Source organism: Eleutherodactylus coqui, chromosome 12 (assembly GCF_035609145.1).
Source record: "Eleutherodactylus coqui strain aEleCoq1 chromosome 12, aEleCoq1.hap1, whole genome shotgun sequence".
Classification (NCBI taxonomy): domain Eukaryota; kingdom Metazoa; phylum Chordata; class Amphibia; order Anura; family Eleutherodactylidae; genus Eleutherodactylus; species Eleutherodactylus coqui.
Window position 1 is genome coordinate 64,378,165 of NC_089848.1, and position 18,371 is coordinate 64,396,535.

Here is an 18,371-nt window from a genome sequence, read left to right on the forward strand (position 1 = left end):
AAATTTACTGTGTGTGGTCCACAAGGGGTTAATCCAGAAGACCTCAACTACACTTTCCAGGTTCATCACTGGTGTCTAGCTGGCAGAATCCATCCGAATGGCTGGTCTACTCTCCTACGTCCAAACAATTTGTGTAACGGATGCTCATAACGCAGATGCGCACACCTAGGATGTGGGACCTGGAAAGTGCCAAAGTGTAATAAGTCTGTGTGAAATGTACAGGAGACATAACAGAGCCCACCCCCTTCCCCAACCTGTGCTGAGACAATTAAAAAAAAAAATCAGATCTAGAGCCTACAAAGAGAGAAAATACAGGATACAAGTAATATAATGGCCAGATGTAGTGTCATGCTTCTCGTACACACACTGCAGCCTATTCTGAAAAGTAGGTATACTTTAAGTTATAACATGTTAAATATCAAGTTTAGGTTTGCTATATCTGTAATTCTATTACGGTATTACGCTGATGCTTTGATTTACAAGAGTCTGACATGGGTACCTCCGTTTAACTGTTATAAGGTTAGTCAATCTATTAGCTAACACTGCCCATAAGGGGATATGAAACTGGTTTAAAAGTACACAATTAGGCACAAATCGTCTCAATGAATCAGACTTTTCATCATAATACATATACCTTATTCTGAAACTGCATCTTTTGCACGTGTTGTTCTAGAGCTATCGACTTTTGGAACAGGATTTCCTTTTCTTCTTTCAGTTGCCTATAGTCATCCAATAGTTTTTTATTCTCGCTCTTTAACAGTTTGTGTTCCTCATCTAACTGCATGCTTTCATCTTTTATTTGCTTGTTTGCTTCCTTTATCTGCATGCATTCACCCTTCAGTTGCCGGTTCTCTTCCTTTAGCTGGGCGTTTTCTTCCAAGCACTTCTGGTCACTTTTCACAGTATTCGTATCAGTAGATTGTGATCTGTGGCAACAATATCAAATGGTAATGCAGAAGATAGTTAAGGCTGATTAAGACACAATGAGAATCTTTTGAGCGATTCTTGTTCTGTCTAAATACACTGACCGTGCAGTTTTCATGCACGAGTCGCTGATCGCTGAATTCTAGCTTGCGTAGAATTCAGCGATCAGCTGTTATCAGCAGAGCCGGCTGTTATCACTGCTGATTCTCTCTGCTGTTTCTCGCTGTGAATTCGAAGCGGGGACACTAGCAGTCAGAGCAGAGAAGAATACTTTGCTTATGCAAAACAGCTGTATTCTTCTATTAGTGACTGCAGCTGTGTCCCGCTCCGGCTGCATATTCTATAGTAGCTAAAGATGAGCGATTATGTGTCAGTGTAAATGGGGCTTAAAGGTATGTTCACACATCACAGATTTGCCTATGAAAAATCCACTATGTATTTACAAAAGCATCTGCCGAAGAAATCCAAAGCAGATATTCAGATTTCTGCAATGGATGTTCTGCAAACACGATAGTGGATTCTCAAGAGAATTAGCCCCTTCCACTGGCGCCAGTTTGTGTGGAGTCCACAAAAAGAATGAGCAAACTCTTTTTCTTTTGGGATGCAATGATTTCTGCACAGATGTTTTTAGTACATGTGAATGCGATAAAAAATACCCCACTCACTTGCTTGCTTTGTATGAGGAAAGTTCATGGTCTGGTGAGGATTTAATTATGCAATCCTCATGGAACCATGAACGTGTGACCAAACGCTTATAATGCGTTTAAAGTGTAAGCTATACACTTAAACAACAACTTTGTGTCTAGTGTTCCTATGCATACCTATGTGCACTAGTTTGATGCAGCCACTACTTCACTGTTGCATGAAAGAACACCTGTGTAAGGGCTCCTTCACACTGGCGAGAAAAATCATATGATTTTCTTGTGATTGGAGAGCGAGTGAAAACGCATGATTACGAAACCAATGATTTTTTCTCATTTGCGAGGTTTTCACTCCTGCAATGCTTCATGAAAAATAAAAAAACGTAGCATCTCCTTTTTTTTGCAATATCGCCCATTGAATAAAACAGGAGAACATTGCAATCTCCTGCCGTGGCTGTGACAGCTTCAGCTGGGGATTCCTTCAGGCCCGCAGTGATGCAAGGCTGTTGCATTCAGGGGTTTCCACGTGTTTTCAATGGGGCCAAAGGCAGCAGTGCCGGCTCCATTGAAAACATTGGTAGAACATTGTGATCTCTTGCCGCAGCTGTGACAGCCAAGGAAAGGGATGAAGGGAACCCCCTCAGGGATTCGAGGCGGTTACCGTGTGAAAAACAGCCTCGCATCCAGGGGTTCTCAGAAGGATTGTGAGGGCAATATCGGGCCATGAATCACAGTCCGATATCGCCCTTGCCAGTGGGCAGGAGCCCTTAATCTAATCCTGCAGTCATATTATTGCCCTGCTTCCTGCCAAAGTCTGTACGCATCATGATAAAATGGGCTTTCCGAAGTTCAGAAAAAATGACTGAAGGCTAAAGATAGGATTAGATGATCCCAACTCCGGTTCAGGTAGGAGCTGCAGCAGTCATGAGCGCTGAGGCCAGTGATTAGCTTTGTAGTCATGTGTACAATGACGGATGCAGCAAATTCTTGGACTAAGGGGGGCGAAATAACATCTGACTGGTGAGTATGGCTTTAGTGTTTTATTTTGTGTCATCCTCAGCCCTCAACCAATTTTTTCCAATGCGTGGAAAAACCCTTAAAAAGCCTACATCGGAGATATACATTGGGAGAATGTCCAACGGGAGGCTGTGATGTATCCCACTGTACATAGGCTCCCACTATAGAAGAAAAAAAAAACATCTCATGATATAAGTTTTTTACGGCATACCTTTGTATGGAATAGCATAGTCTACTACCACAACACGATTCTATATAGGAAAATACATGCAGGGGGAAAAAAAACAGATGTGTACAAGCCTAATGTAGGCCAAAAGGGTACTATGTGCCCTTCGCCGGGTGAATGAGGCTCAAGCTTTACCTTTAGTATCTCACCGGAACATTTTCCTGGTGTATACGCCAAGTGTGTGGTTCTAATGTGATATGGACAGTGTAATCTACATGTGAGCACAGCAGGTAAGTGTTCTTCACACACATTTTATACATCATAACTGCATTCTTCACAGAAATCCCACCTTCCAGTGTCAGGTCAGACTGAGATACGAAGGTAGTAGAGTAGACATATATATTAGAGAGCAGAGAAAGGAAAGACCACGCCTTACAGGAAACACCGGCTAAACTTGCAAAATAACCCAAAAAGAGAGATGAAAGAGAAAAGGATCCCGAAGGTGACAAAAAAAAGTGCAGAAGCCAGAACTGTGCACCTACCTTGGGGCTTGAAAACTGCTCTTTGCAAAATGTTCCTTGTTTGATCCACTGCTACATTGGTTGAACATGGGTAAAGATTTAGGCTCTCGCATGGGAAGCCTTTCTATACTTTTTATTTGCCATGAATACGGTGATCTAATTTCATTTGCTGGCGCATCCATTGTTTCCAAAGCACCGTTTGGAGAGCTAATTAGTTTAGATCGCAAGGCAAAACCCTGTTTAGCCACTTCCTCTCCTATGTCCAGATCATTATGTGACACTTGGACAACAACAGTGCCATCTTTGTAGATCGCCTTTTGCTGCACAGATATTTGTTGGTCCCCTACAAGTTGCGTGAGAAATTTTAAGCCCTAAAGAATGAAAAAGCAGCAAAAAAAAAAACAAAAAACACATTGATAAACCAATACTGGATAAATTATCTAGTAGCTTTAGCACATATAAAGAAGAGGTCATGGTTGTAAAACAACTTGGGAAACATACAAACTTTAATACTATAAACCAACTTTTTTTTTTTTTTAACTTTATAATACCAGTGTAGGGGCTTTGTAAGGGAAGGGGGGCTTACTCATCTAGAGGCCTGGTGTGTTTCAATATAGATACATCAAGACTGTGGATATAAAAGCTGAATATATGTCATACCAGCAAGCTCATTTTGGTTAGAGAGCTACTGAACTCATCCACCTTTCTCAAGCACACCTACCAAACCTTGGGCATTAGTGCATACAACAAACGAACTTCCCAAGCAAGTCTTCAATGGAAGCTAAGTGACTACTTATTAACTTTGTACGAGGTAAAGGTTTCCCCTGACCCACATCTATTCATCACAGGATGCCGAAACTTCACATGTGTAATGATAGAAGTCTCTATAGGCTACGTGCCAATTTGCAACTCTGAACTGATAACAGTCTTTCTTTTACCGGTGCTGAAGTGGTGCGAGGTCTGATGATGGACCCAGTGGAATACTTTACTTGAAAGGCTGCACACCAAGAGAGACGTTCGATGAGATCAGAGACATTCAAATGTGGTTGGACTTCGGTGGAAAAGGCTCTAATTTCAGGGCGACCCCACTCAGCTATCGATGAATACACCATCCAGCAAGTGGCTGCCATTTTGGAAAACCGTTGCGTAACCATTCGCAAACTAGCCCAAAATGTCAAGATTAGTGTGAGGTCTGTGTAATAAATCATCCAAGACCATCTTCATATGCATAAGGTATCAGCTCGCTGGGTTCCAGAAGCAGGAACGAGTCAAATGCTCCCAGGCTCTTGTGCTAGGAGGACTTTTTCAAACAGACTGATCACACAGGATGAACGCTGAGTCCATCTCTATGATCCTGAGGCTAAAGTCCAGTCGATGCAATGGAAGCATCACTGCCTCCAAAGAAGACACATGCCCAACCCTCTGCAGATAAGGTCATGCTCACAGTCTTTTGGGACCAGCACGGAATAGTCTTGACAGATTTCCTAGCAATGAGTACCACGATTACTGGGGCATACCATGCTGCGTAAATTGCAAGAGACGTGGCATGCTCACCAAAGGTGTCCGCCTTCAGTAAGACAATGCACCAATTCACAACTCACATGTTGCCCAGATGGAAGCACGCTGCTGCAGGTATGAAATCCTACCGCATCTCCCTTATTCCCCCGACCTCCCACCATCGGACTTCCACCTCTTTCCAACAATTAAGTCATTTTTGAAGGGCAAGCACTTTCCAGATGAGGAGACTCTGATTTCCTAAGTCACAACGTGGCTTTTGGAGCAACCGGTCGCCTTCTACAAGTGAGGTGTTTACAGTTGCACAAAGATGGGAGAAGTGTGTGTCCCTAGGTGGCACCTATGTAGAGAAGGATTAATAACTGTGCCAAGATTCATTGCTCTCAGTCCACAGGAAGTGGGTCAGGGGAAATCTTTAATGAACGCCCCTCATATGCTTGTTTACCGTATATACCGGCGTATAAGACGACTTTTGAACCCCGAAAAATCTGCTCTGCAGTCGGGGGTCGTCTTATGCGCCGGTAATACAAAAAAAAAATAAAATTTATTACTCACCTCCCACGGCGTTCTGTCGCGCTCCGGCAGGATGTCGCTCGCTCCGGCAGGCTGTCGCTCGCTCCTTGTCCCCGCCGCAGCATAGCTTTCTGAATGCGGGGCTTGAAATCCCCGCTTCCAGAAAGCTAATACACACGCCGGCAGCCATGACAGCATTGAATGGCTGTGATTGGCTGAAGGCGCACGTGTTAGCAATCACACCCATTCAATGATGTCATTGAATAGTGTGATTGGCTGAAGCCACGTGTGCTTTAGCCAATCACAGCCATTCAATGATGTCATGGCTGCCGGCGTGTGTATTAGCTTTTTGGAAGCGGGGATTTCAGGCCCCGCATTCAGAAAGCTATGCTGCGGCGGGGACGAGGAGCGAGCGACAGCCTGCCGGAGCGAGCGACATCCTGCCGGAGCGCGACAGAACGCCGTGGGAGGTGAGTAATGAATTTTTTTTTTTTTCTCCACTGTATACCGGCGTATAAGGTGACAGTTGGGGGGTCGCCTTATACGCCGGTATATACGGTATATATTACATAACTATTATATTTATTCCCATCCACTGTTTTCTTTTGAACTGCTTAGGCTGTTTTATTATTTAGTAAAGTCACTGGGTTATTCTCTGCAACCGTGTCCAGTCTCCTTACTTTCATACTACCTTCGAGTCCATTTTGTCACACTATTACGGAATGATCATTCATTAATCCCTCATAGAGCGTCATCACCGTTTACAGCACATCCCCCGTTCACACGGCAAAATCTGATGCATGCAACAAATTTCTGTGCCATATAAAAATTGTGATCGTAGATATAACCTAGTATAACTTTGTTTATGGTGCTGTGGGAACCTGTCAGCCTCCCTTTAAAGGTTTTTTTTTAGACTAACTTACTGATGACCCATCCTCAGAATAGATCCTTAATACTTGGCAGAGGTCCACCACTCGGGAACTCTACTGATCAACTGATTGAAGCAACAGTGACGCCGCTGTCACTTCAGTCCTGACCAGGCACAATGCAATACACTGTATAGCAGCCGCGCCTAATATCACAGATTAGCCCCATACACTAGAATGGGACTGAGATGCTCTCAGGCTATATGACCGATGAAAGTGACGTCACAGGTCTGAGAAGAGGCCACAGTGTTTGCTCAAGCCCTGTGGCCTCTATCAGCTGATCAGCGGAGACACTAAGTGGCGGTCCCTCGTCAACCAACCAATGAGGACCTATCCTGAAGATAGGTCATCAATAGTTTACTTCCAGAAAACCCCTTTAAGATATAACATATGTGAAAGTAAGCAACCAACCATTAGGCAGTATAGACACAGGGTGGCTTTGTGAATATGTCATTGCAGCTGAAGCTTCCCTACAATAATGGTCTATGGAAACAATCACCATACATGTCCTAAACACAGTGTGAGTAAAGCCTTACATTGGACAAGTATGTGTAACCTGGATCAAAAGATGTATATATAGATGTATACAGCATTACATAATCCCAAAAAATTGGGCTTCACCTTTGTAATCAAGTTATACTACTGAATCCTTTAACAGCAATATATGTGACATTAAAATTGAGAACAACTTAACCCATTAAGGACCAGGCACTGTAAATATATGGCACCTGGTCCTGGGCTCAAAGCCTAGCCGTGGGGCTTTAAGCTTCAATCAGAGGCAGGAGGGGTTGCCAGCTGTTAGTCACAGCTAATAACCCAGAGGAGAGAGTGCAGGAGAAGCTTTTAACCTTTTCTGCCTTTTTCTTCCCCGAATACACAGCGCTCAATGAAAACTGTGTACTCCAAAAGTGAAAGTAGAAGTGAAACTTTCACTATGGGGCCGGGGAGGGGGCTAAGTTCTGGGAAATTAGCTCCGCCCCTGCCCCGCCTCTCCTCATTGAAAATAGTGCAGGGGGGTGGAGAGGAGGCAGAAAGGGGGCGGGAGCTCAGAGCACTGCTCCCGGCTCTTCCAGCCTCCTTCCTCTGCAGAGAGACGCCGTATATTGGCTGGGCGTGAAAACCCCCAATTAAACTAAAAAAACGGGGGGGAAAAGTCAGTGAAAAAAAATTAAAATAGCCCTATATGTCACGGGGAAAAAAAAAACGCAGCAAAAATAATTTTGATAGCTAAAGGGAAAAAAATAGGGCCGTAAAACCATCACATGGGTAAAATTCATAAAATTTGTCTGGTCCTTAAGGTACAAAACAGACTGGTCCTTAAAGGGTTAGACTTACCTGTTCAATGTCTGAAGCTGTCAGAAGCTGAAGCCCCCATAATCGATATTTCTGTGCAATAGGTGTCGACTGTAATTCCTCAGGAAGTTCAACAATGCTGGATCTATCTAAAACTTCTGAGTTGCCGTAGTCTATGTAACTTACTGCACACTAGGTAAATAAAACAAGAGACAAGATTTCACCACTTACTTTATCTATGCAAAAGCCCTCACTGACTGACCACTAATTCTCTAACTTCCCGGTGGCGTACAAACTTGAAATTTGGCAGCAGCATTCTATAGGTCCTAAATAGGAAAAGTAAGGGGGTCGCAACTCAATTATTCAATGCCAATTGCAAAATTAAGTGCACCCCTATGTAATGTAACTGATCTAATTCTCTAACTTCCCGCTGTCCTACAAACATGACATTTGGCATGACCATTCTTTAGGTCCTACATAAGAAACGTAAAGGGGGTCAAAACTCGATTATTCAATGCTAAGTGCAAAAGTAAGTGACTCCCCCTATATAATGTACCTAATCCAATTCTCTAACTTCTTGGTGCCGTACAAACTTGAAATTTGGCACAACCACTGTTTAAGTTCTAAATAGGAGAAGTAAAAGGGTCACAACTTCATTATTCAATTCCAAACGCAATAATAACACATCTGTACCGCACAAACTTGAAATTTGGCACAAGCATTCTTTAGGTCTTACATAGGAAAAGTAGAGGCGTAGCAACTTAAATATTCAATTCTAAGTGCGACAGTAAGTGACCCCGTATGTAATGTAACCAATAACACATCTGTACCACACAAACATGAAATTTGAAATGACTATTCTTTAAATCCTAATAGGAAAAGTAAAGGGGTCGCTACTTCAATATTCAATTCTAAGCGTTAAAAACAGTGAAAATCCGCAATACACGAGATAGTTCTTTTCTCAAACTATAAGGCCTAGAGAAATGATTTGTATGCTGAGCATAATCTACGTCCCCTCTGTGCGTGCATGCTGAGCATAATCTACGTCCCCTCTGTGCGTGCATGCTGAGCATAATCTACGTCCCCTCTGTGCGTGCATGCTGAGCATAATCTACGTCCCCTCTGTGCGTGCATGCTGAGCATAATCTACGTCCCCTCTGTGCGTGCATGCTGAGCATAATCTACCTCCCTTCTCTGCGCATATACTGAGCATAATCTACCTCCCTTCTGTGCGCATATAATGAGCATAATATACCTCCCTTCTGTGCGCATATACTGAGCATAATCTACCTTCCTTCTGTGCGTATATACTGAGAATAATCTACCTCCCTTCTGTGTGTATAAACTGGCTTGTGTGTATATACTGAAGGGCAGTAAAATACATAAGGAAGCATGCATGGATTGCAGGGATGGAGCATGACTTTAAAGGGGTTGTGCCGCGCCGAAACGGGTTTTTGTTTTTTCAATAGCCCCCCCGTTCGGCGCGAGACAAACACGATGCAGGGGTTTTAAAAAAAAAAACCAGATAGTACTTACCCGAATCCCCGCGCTCCGGTGACTTCTTACTTACCTTGCGAAGATGGCCGCCGGGATCTTCACCCTCGGTGGACCGCAGGTCTTCTGTGCGGTCCATTGCCGATTCCAGCCTCCTGATTGGCTGGAATCGGCACACGTGACGGGGCGGAGCTACGAGGAGTAGCTCTCTGGCACGAGCGGCCCCATTCAGAAGGGAGAAGACCGGACTGCGCAAGCGCGTCTAATCGGGCGATTAGACGCTGAAAATTAGACGGCACCATGGAGACGGGGACACCAGCAACGGAGCAGGTAAGTGAATAACTTCTGTATGGCTCATAATTAATGCACAATGTACATTACAAAGTGCATTAATATGGCCATACAGAAGTGTATACCCCAACTTTGTTTCGCGGGACAACCCCTTTAAGGCTAAAGGCCTATTTAGATAATGATTATCGCTCAAGATTCGCTCAAAAGCCATCTTTTAAGCGATAATCATTGTGTCTAAACGTGTGACCATCGTGCTCTGTTCATGCACTATAGCTTGCTAAAAAGCAGTGATGAGCTTGATCAGTATCTATGCTGAGTTCCCAGCAGGATACCAGCTGATAGCATTCTTTCAGCTGGTATCCCACACGGAGCTCTAAGCGATAGCTCCGAGAACAAAGCAGCTCCTGCTGTTCTCGGCACTATCAGCTCAGCGGGATACCAGCTGAGAGCTCGGAGAACAAAGCAGCTGTTTACAGAAGACAGTGGACCCGCAGTTTTCAGCAAACAGCATGAGCTTCATTTACACACTAATAAGCTCTTAAGTAGCTAACTACTTAAAGGGGTTGTCCCGAGGCAGCAAGTGGGTCTGTACACTTCTGTATGGCCATAATAATGCACTTTGTAATGTACATTGTGCATTAATTATGAGCCATACAGAAGTTATAAAAAGTTTTATACTTACCTGCTCCGTTGCTAGCGTCCTCGTCTCCATGGTGCCGACTAATTTTCGCCCTCCGATGGCCAAATTAGCCGCGCTTGCGCAGTCCGGGTCTTCTCCTCTTCTCTATGGGGCTCCGTGTAGCTCCGTGTAGCTCCGCCCCGTCACGTGCCGATTCCAGCCAATCAGGAGGCTGGAATCGGCAATGGACCGCACAGAAGCCCTGCGGTCCATGAAGATAGAGGATCCCGGCGGCCATCTTCAGCAGGTGAGTATGAAGACGCCGGACCGCCGGGATTCAGGTAAGCGCTGTGCGGGTGGTTTTTTTAACCCCTGCATCGGGGTTGTCTCGCGCCGAACGGGGGGGGGGGGGGGTTTAAAAAAAAAAAAACCCGTTTCGGCGCGGGACATCTCCTTTAAGAGCTCATGCAAAGTGAGCTCAAAACGGTCACTCAAACTGCCATTTGAGCGAATTTTGAGCGATCATCTTGTCGTGTCAATGAACCTTAAGAAAGGGCTGCAACCTCCAGTCTGGGGTTAAATTTGAATAAAAATAGATGTTACCTTAAAGGGTAAAAAGTGAGGAGAGTGGGAGGGGTGGCACATTCTGCAGAGGGACACTGGTACATGCAGTCTGAGGAGAATCTAACACTCCTCTATGTGTATACATATTTTATTCCTCAATTCCTCTGAAGTAACCACGACTTTGGCCCAATGTCCACGTGCAAAATTTTATTTATAAAATCCGCATGTGGCCCACCACGGGAGATCTGTGCATCTTGCTGCCCCATAGGGATGCATTAGCATCCATAGGGCAGCTAAAAGCATGCGGGTCGCACGCATGGAAAGAAATAGCAGCATGTTCCATTTTCCTGTGGATGTGCCGCGCAGACGGCTCCCGCGGCTTCTTATTAAAGCCAATGGAAGCGGTCCGTATATGCGGCACAGCCACAGCTGCTGTTGTGATGTGCCTCAGATACGTGGGAGAGCAGGAGATTTATTTAAAAAAAAAAATTTTTTTAAAAGGTGTGCACGGCGCATGCTAAGTACATCCGCTGTCCGGAAGAAATCAAGATCTGGCCTGCACAGAGGGGAGCCCAGCAGGGTCTGGAGAGGGTAAGAAAATGTATTTTTCCTCTCCATCGTGGGCACGCACGGATTTCACTGCGGGATTCAGCAGTGGAATCCGTGGTGCAAGTGGATATGAGGCCTTTATAACATTTTCCATGTAAACACCCGTACCAAATATACCCGGCTTCGCCTGAGTTAATCAGCTAGTAAAATACGAGCTATAGGTATGATGAAAGGGATTCATTCACAAGCGGTCATTTTTAAAACTCTGTCGGGAGGTGTTTTTGCACCTGCTGATCAGCTCCCCAAACTCCCAGAGGACTGGTTGAAGATGGCGAATATGCAAACTAAAGTGCCTTACAAGCCTTGTTTGGCCAAAAAACACCAAGTGGTTGCCCCCATTACTTATTTCAGCACTAAAGCTATAGAAGTGACTGGCGGATGTCGAGAGGGGTTAAGGGCATACAGAGAGAAACAAGAGAAAATAAAAATATAGAAAGCAGGTGCAGTAACAAAGTTTAGGAACTCCAACTGGGTTTTCTTTTTGTTTATTTATTTATTTATTAAAAAACAGTACATATTTTGAAAGCTAATAGTTCAACTGGGCTTTGGCAAAACATAGGCTAGAAGAGGTTTTTTGTATGATTGACCGTCAGGAGTGTAATACTTACTTGTTCATCATTAACCACATGCAGCACTTTACATCTGTACCAGCATTTATCTGCTGAAAACATACCACCATACACCTGGAAAATAAGCACACGTCAGACATGTTACACCACATTACTAAGGGTGGTTTCACATTTGCGTCAGAAACCTCCAATCGGAAGTTCCCTCACACATGCAGTGCTTTTTCTTCCATCCTAAAACCGGGCAGCTGGGCGGAAAGTAGGCGGACCCCATTATAGTCAATGGGGTCCGCCTGGCGCTGTTTGGTTCCATCCAGAGACTGAACTGTTTGGCCATGGGGATTCCCCTTCCCAATTCCCGAATGGAGCAGAAAAAAGCGGAATCCCCAGTGCAGATATGAAACCACCCTAACATTTCCAGAAATATACTGGTAGCTGAAAAATATAAATACACATTTTCACATGTAGGCTCTGAAACCACCTCAGTCTGAAACCCATCTGTCTACAATACTACAGTAAATACTAGACAATAAGAAGGGAGCTACCATCTCTCCACCTCAGTCATCAACCCAAACCAAAATATACACTACAGATGAAGTCGACAGATTCTACATCAAGTCCATGGTGAAATCCAAGTCCACAAGTATCCCATTCATTCTAATAGAAATCCACACTGCAAAAAAAAAACTAAATAAAAAGTAGTGACGTCACTTCTTGATATGTATTCTGCATCAGGAATTAGGCACACAAATTCAGCCCATTGAATTAAGCTAAAACCCCGTGCCGAATCGCATTAGCTGCATACGAAAATTCAATGGAAAGTAAACTGTGGCTGCTGCGCATTTTAAAGGGGACCTGTCAGCACCGAAAACTAAAGGTCCTTTTACACCAAATGATGACTGATGTCAGAGTTCACTCGGGCAGCCTTTTCATACAAGCAGATACATAGTTGGCTCGGCCAAACGAGAAATTGTTCAGTCGTTCATATTCACTGAAACCGAACGATTAGTGAACGGCGATGATTTTTTTATGCAAACGATTTATCGTTCGATCATTGGCTGTGTTTACATTGAAAGACTGTCTTTTGTTTACGCTCATCTGAATGATTTTTTGAACAATAATCGTTCTGAGTAACATAGTATGTTAGGACGAAAAAAGACATACGTCCATCCAGTTCAACCTACCCCACTCCCCCACACACACCAATGTTGATCCAGAGGAAGAAGAAAAAAGCCCTAATGAGGTTGAAGCCAATTTTCCCCATTTAAGGGAAAAACAACTCCTCCCCGACTCAAAATCTGGCAATCAGAATAATCCCTGGATCACCGACCCTTCTGAAGTAATCAGTGATTGTAATGCTCAAGAAAGGCGTCCAGGCCTCTTTTAAATGCTTTTATCAAGTTCACCATCACCCCGTCCTCAGGCAGAGAGTTCCCTAATCTCGCTGCTCTTTCAGTAAAGAACCCCTTAACTTACAGTGCTTTTAGTGTAGGTGATAAGGTGCTGTATTTTTCAGACACTCTTGCTTCCTGCCTGTGAAGTCTGTATGCCAACTGAAAATCGGACTCTTTTCAGAGACCCATGAGCGCGCCCTCCCATAGACTTGTATAGGAGACTGCAGGCATTGGACACTGAAAAGAGTCAGACTTTTGGTTGGCACACAATCTTCACAGGCGGACACCAGGAAACGGGAAAGTATGAAAAATACAACACCCGACTACCTGTCACCTCGCCCAATTGCATTATAAGCTAGTTAATGTTGCTTTAGGCAGGCAACAGGATCCCTTTAAGGCAGCTTCCACATCTGATTTTTCTACTCAGAATCTACATTGCAAATATACACTAAACCTTCCATGGATACATTTTCTACAATGCCTGTACAAACCTGCCATTCCGTAACAGACACACATCCTGTCTACTTTGTACTAACATACCTTGTGTAGGTCATCAACACGCAGGGCAAGGCTACTTTCACACACAATTTTTCCATCCAATTTTTGGACAGAAAGTTGGATGGACCAAGCACCCATTCATCTGAACGGATGTAATCGTGAGCTTTTTTACTCAAATTGTGCGAGTAAAAGAAAAAAAAACATTTTCAGCATGTCCTATTCTTGGATGACGATAGTACATGTCAATTTGTGGTGTTCTGCACATCGACGTTTGCTGTTCGGTCTGAATCCAATCCGAGAATCTCGGGTGCAACTTTTTAATTGTCCATGTGATACTAGCATTAAGATGGTATTACTGCCGGAGCAGATTTTCTTGGGCACATTCATCATTATATTATTCCTATAGCTCTTCTCCTGGTATAAAGAATAGGTTACTAATCTCATAGGAGTTCATATACAGTATAAATCTTACCTTATCAAGGTCAGGCGTTCCAAAAACAGTACTCATCGTTGGGCAAAACTTTGCCAAAGATTCGCTTATGTGTGATATGTCGTGAATTCTGTTCATTGACTAGTTTGGAAAACAAACATTCATGAGAAACAGATTCTATAAAATCAGTATTATTCATAAAAAAGATGATTAACGTCAAGGACACAGTAAATGCTATTGTAGCAGAGTGGGAACCTTGGCTGTTCACCAAACAGGTGATGCCCAACAGTTTTTAATTAGTACATTTCTACCAACTCCATCAAAACAGGACTTGGGGCTTATTCAGACGATCGTATATCGGTCTGGTTTTCACGGCCAACCGATATACGCTGCCTCTCTCTGCAAGGGGAGGAGACGGCCCGGGCCAGGAGCTAGTGCATTGAGCTCCCGCCCACTCTCCGCCCGTTTGCAATGGGAGGGCGGGGGGGAGCTACGTTCCAGCCCTCCCATTGCAAACAGTGGTGAGGGGGCAGAGAAGGGGCGGGAGCTCAATGCACTAGCTTCTGGCCCGGGCCGTCTCCTCCCCTTGCAGAGAGTAGCAGCGTATATCGGTCAGGTGTGAAACCCGACCGATACACGATCGTCTGAATAAGCCCTTAGACTCTGACTCCACAGCCCTGATTAGACTCTATGCCCCATCTTCATCTCTCCAAACCCAAGCTAAAACATAGTCGGGAGCTAAAGAGCCAGAAAATTAATCTTTCCTTTTGGGTTCCAGCGGTCATGATTTTTTAATCTTTATTCTTTGTATTTTGCCAGATGAGTTTTAGTGTTCATAGAAACCATTTGCAGATACATAAAACGTATTCAATAACTTGTTAGATTTTTTTTTTTTTTGCCGGGGGAAAAAAAAACAAAAACCAGCTATTTCACTATTGTATTTAGCGATTTATTATTATGGCGTTCCCCATGTGGTATAAGCAGGTTACCTTCTACTGGTCATTTCCATTATGACAACAAATTTATACAGGTTGTATTGTGTTTTAACACTTTTGTACGATATAAACACTTTGCTCCTACGTGACCGGCAAATCGCAGCATGCTGCGAATTTACCACGATTCTCCGCGGTCAGCCTATCTGTCAGATAGGCTGACCGGTAGAGATCCGTCTGCCGGCTCCTGCTCCCGGGCGGTGGTTCTGATCCTGAACAGAACAGGCCTTTCTAGTTTTCTTCAAATTCATTGTAGATCTAATCGCTTTAAGCAAGAGGTCTGTATCCTCAGACAGAGTTGTTTACCAGCTAAGTCATCGTCAGAAGAGGAATTTGAAGACCAAGACTTCTCCCTCCTCAATTATGTCCGACCCACCGGAATCGGAAATATTTATATGAGGAGACTTAAGGTGAGGAGATTTAACCCCCAAGGTACTACGAAGAGACCTTTAGAAAAAACGCGAGCTATGCAGTTTCGCATTTTCAATCTCCTCAAGACCAGCCTCAGACAACCGGTTTTGTATGGCGATCGCCATCCGCGTGGACTTTTTGCAGTAACACACACGCATTGAAAGGCATGCTTTTTCGATTTTTACTCTACACTTGAGGATACTAAATGTGCATTGCGTTAGCGGGGGGGGGGGGGGGAAATCGCAGCATGCTCTACCCAAGTAAGGGCTGCGGGTACTTGCAGCATCGCTAAGCGATGGCGTGGAAAATACAAAAAAAAAACCCCTATGCTGCGCATAATCGTCTGCGAGCCTCCGCAGTCATTTGCAATACAGTTCCTTACCGTACACAGGGCCACCGGACGAGCTTACAGCTGGAATCCGCAGTGTGCCTCCCGCATACTGAATCTGACTCGTTCGAGTGAGCCCGGCCTAATATCATCCTCAATATATTGAATTAATGATGGAGATTCATCATTTACTATTTTAGCCACACACAGCTGACATGAGGCTTCAGTATGAGCTGAAGGGAGTTTCTTTTTACAGAAAGCACATTCTCTATTCTTAGATGTGCTCAAAGCTTTCTTCAGAATATCACTAGAGGCCTATAACAAAACAAGAAATTTTAATAAACAGGGAATTTTAGGTAAAAATTTCCTGGGGAACATCCTCTCTTACCCCCCACGGATTACCATGCTTGGTTCCTGGGCTGGATCTGGGTGTTCAAAACACTGATTACCACCTCCATGGTTCTGCATAGTGCTGGGTATAGGTCTAAGCGTGTGTTCTAACACACCAACATGCCGGCTGGGACCTGCCTGAAGAAATGAGCTCCTTATATCCCCTGTCCCCCTTCTCCTACTGGTGCCTGGCAGACACCAATAATGCCTCTAGAAAGGACCGCTCCATGCCGCCAAAAGTCCCTAGGAACCTGCATCAGTACTGTGCCCTGTCCAGCACATACAGCAGAAGTAAAGTAGGTCACATGACCAGAACCTGCAATCTGCCACTACATTGGAGCAGATAGGGGAGAACAGTCTGCCTGCAGAAACGTCTGCGACCCAGGGAAACTCATGCAGCAAAACAACAGGGAGTCCCACAGTAACGGGAGCCTCATCACAGCAGCTCCCTGCTTTGGCAATGCTGCGACTCACTGGAGCCGCTACATAAAGGGACCAACAGGTCCCTGGAGGTAATGGGGGCCCAGTATCCACTACAGGAGAGAAGGGGGAGAACCAGTCTTATCAGCAGCTCCTTGCGGAGACTTAAGGCCCATTTAGACAACGATAATCACTCAAAAGATGTCACTCGGAGCGGAGGATGTAGAAGACAAGCGGGGTGTCCTGCTTGCCTTCTGCATTCAGATGTTTTCTGCACGGAGCGCCCGACTGTTATAAAAAGAAATAAAAGTTTTTTAAAAAGTTACAAGTTTGGTATCGCAGTAATCGCACTGACCAATAGAATAAAGCTATCATGTCATTTTTGTCGCAGTGTGTACATCATTGAAACAAGACGCACCCAAAGATAGCAGAATTTCGGTTTTTTTCCCATTTCACTCCACTTGGAATCTTTAAAAAATGTCTTCCAGTATATTGCATGGTACATTAAAGTACTATTGAAAAAAACAAGTCATTCCGCAAAAAAGAAGCCCTTGTACAGTTACGGCGATGGATTAAAAAAAAAATATATATTTTTTTTAAATCATAAAAGGTGAGGAAACACTGAAAATAGAAAAAAAATGGATCTATACACTTCTGTATGGCCATTACAAAGCACTTTGTAATATAATATGTGCTTTGTAAATGAGCCATACAGAAGATATATACTTACCTGATCAGATGCCCCCCCCTCGGGTGCCCTCGGGTGCCCCCCCCTCCCCCATATTTACCTGTCCGTCGTCCTTGGACACGACAATTCCAGACGGCTCTCAGCTTCTTCTCGTCGCACAGTAGCGCTTGATGTCTGATCGGGTCCTCGTGAGCGCACATCTGGTGCGCGCAGTCCGCTCACCCCATGGTAATGGCTTCCGCGTTGCCAGCCGGCTCCTGCTGACGGTCCAAAACTGAAGAACAGCGTCTTCCACCGGCCGACCGTCCTCAGTTGAAGGGTAAGTGTGGGATGGGGGGGGGGCTTATGTAGGTCACTGTTTATGTGCCACTGGCGGGGGGTGGGTGGGGGTGTATTAGGTCTTTCACTGTGACTTGTCCTGTAACAGGGGGGAGGGCGGTCAACTAGTGGGGGTCACTATTACTGCTGGGGCAACTAATGTGGGTCACTATTTCCGCTGGGGCAACTAAAGTGGGTTTTGGGTGCGGTTCACGTGCTGTTTTGGGTGCAGCTTGAGTGTGGTTTTGGTGCAAAGATAGATTGATCATTTTAACTTTCTTTTTTTCTTTACTGCTGCTAATGCTGCCCATTCATTGCAATTGGCGTGGCCAGGAGAGACAGCTGAGAAGTTCAATGGAGGTGGGCATACCCTAAGAAACAGCGACATGGAGGATATGATACAGTACTGCTGAGTTGTGGAGCTGTGAATCCAGCACTAGGGTGACATAAAACAATTACTAGAGCCTTCAGCAGCATCTCTGTGCGTCTGTCTCTCATTTTGCAGCAGCTTCCTTCCCTTCTCCTGTCTCCATAGAATTCTAAGGGTAACTGCAATCTGATCTTTCAGTGAGAATATAATCTGCCTCATCTCTCAAGACATTGCGTTGAATGATAAGGCAGAAGGGGAGGAAGAAGTGGCTAACAAGTGGAAATAGATGTAATAAAATAGAAAAGTTACTTATATTCTCTTGTAGTATTGTATTATGCAAAGTTTGTTTGTGTACCTGCCCCCAAAACGTCACAGCATCTTCTACATGGGACACGTAAACAACTTCCACTGTGCAGGAACAAGAAGAAAGAGGAATCAGTCTAGATGTACTTTTTACTTTCAGCTTTGTGTAA

General features: G+C 44.4%; 1 protein-coding gene across 1 annotated transcript in view; it reads right to left on the minus strand.

The window, feature by feature from the left end:
* The window catches only part of STK31 (serine/threonine kinase 31), a 57,293-nt gene that overhangs the window by 38,872 nt on the left and 50 nt on the right, over positions 1 to 18,371 (minus strand). The window contains exons 2-7 of the mRNA XM_066584690.1: positions 18,254 to 18,306; positions 14,024 to 14,122; positions 11,702 to 11,776; positions 7,559 to 7,708; positions 3,291 to 3,640; positions 635 to 926 (exon numbers count right to left, since the gene is read on the minus strand). Of these exons, the coding sequence (XP_066440787.1) occupies positions 635 to 926; positions 3,291 to 3,640; positions 7,559 to 7,708; positions 11,702 to 11,776; positions 14,024 to 14,122; positions 18,254 to 18,306 (1,019 nt within the window). The remainder of the gene's footprint in view (positions 1 to 634; positions 927 to 3,290; positions 3,641 to 7,558; positions 7,709 to 11,701; positions 11,777 to 14,023; positions 14,123 to 18,253; positions 18,307 to 18,371) is intronic.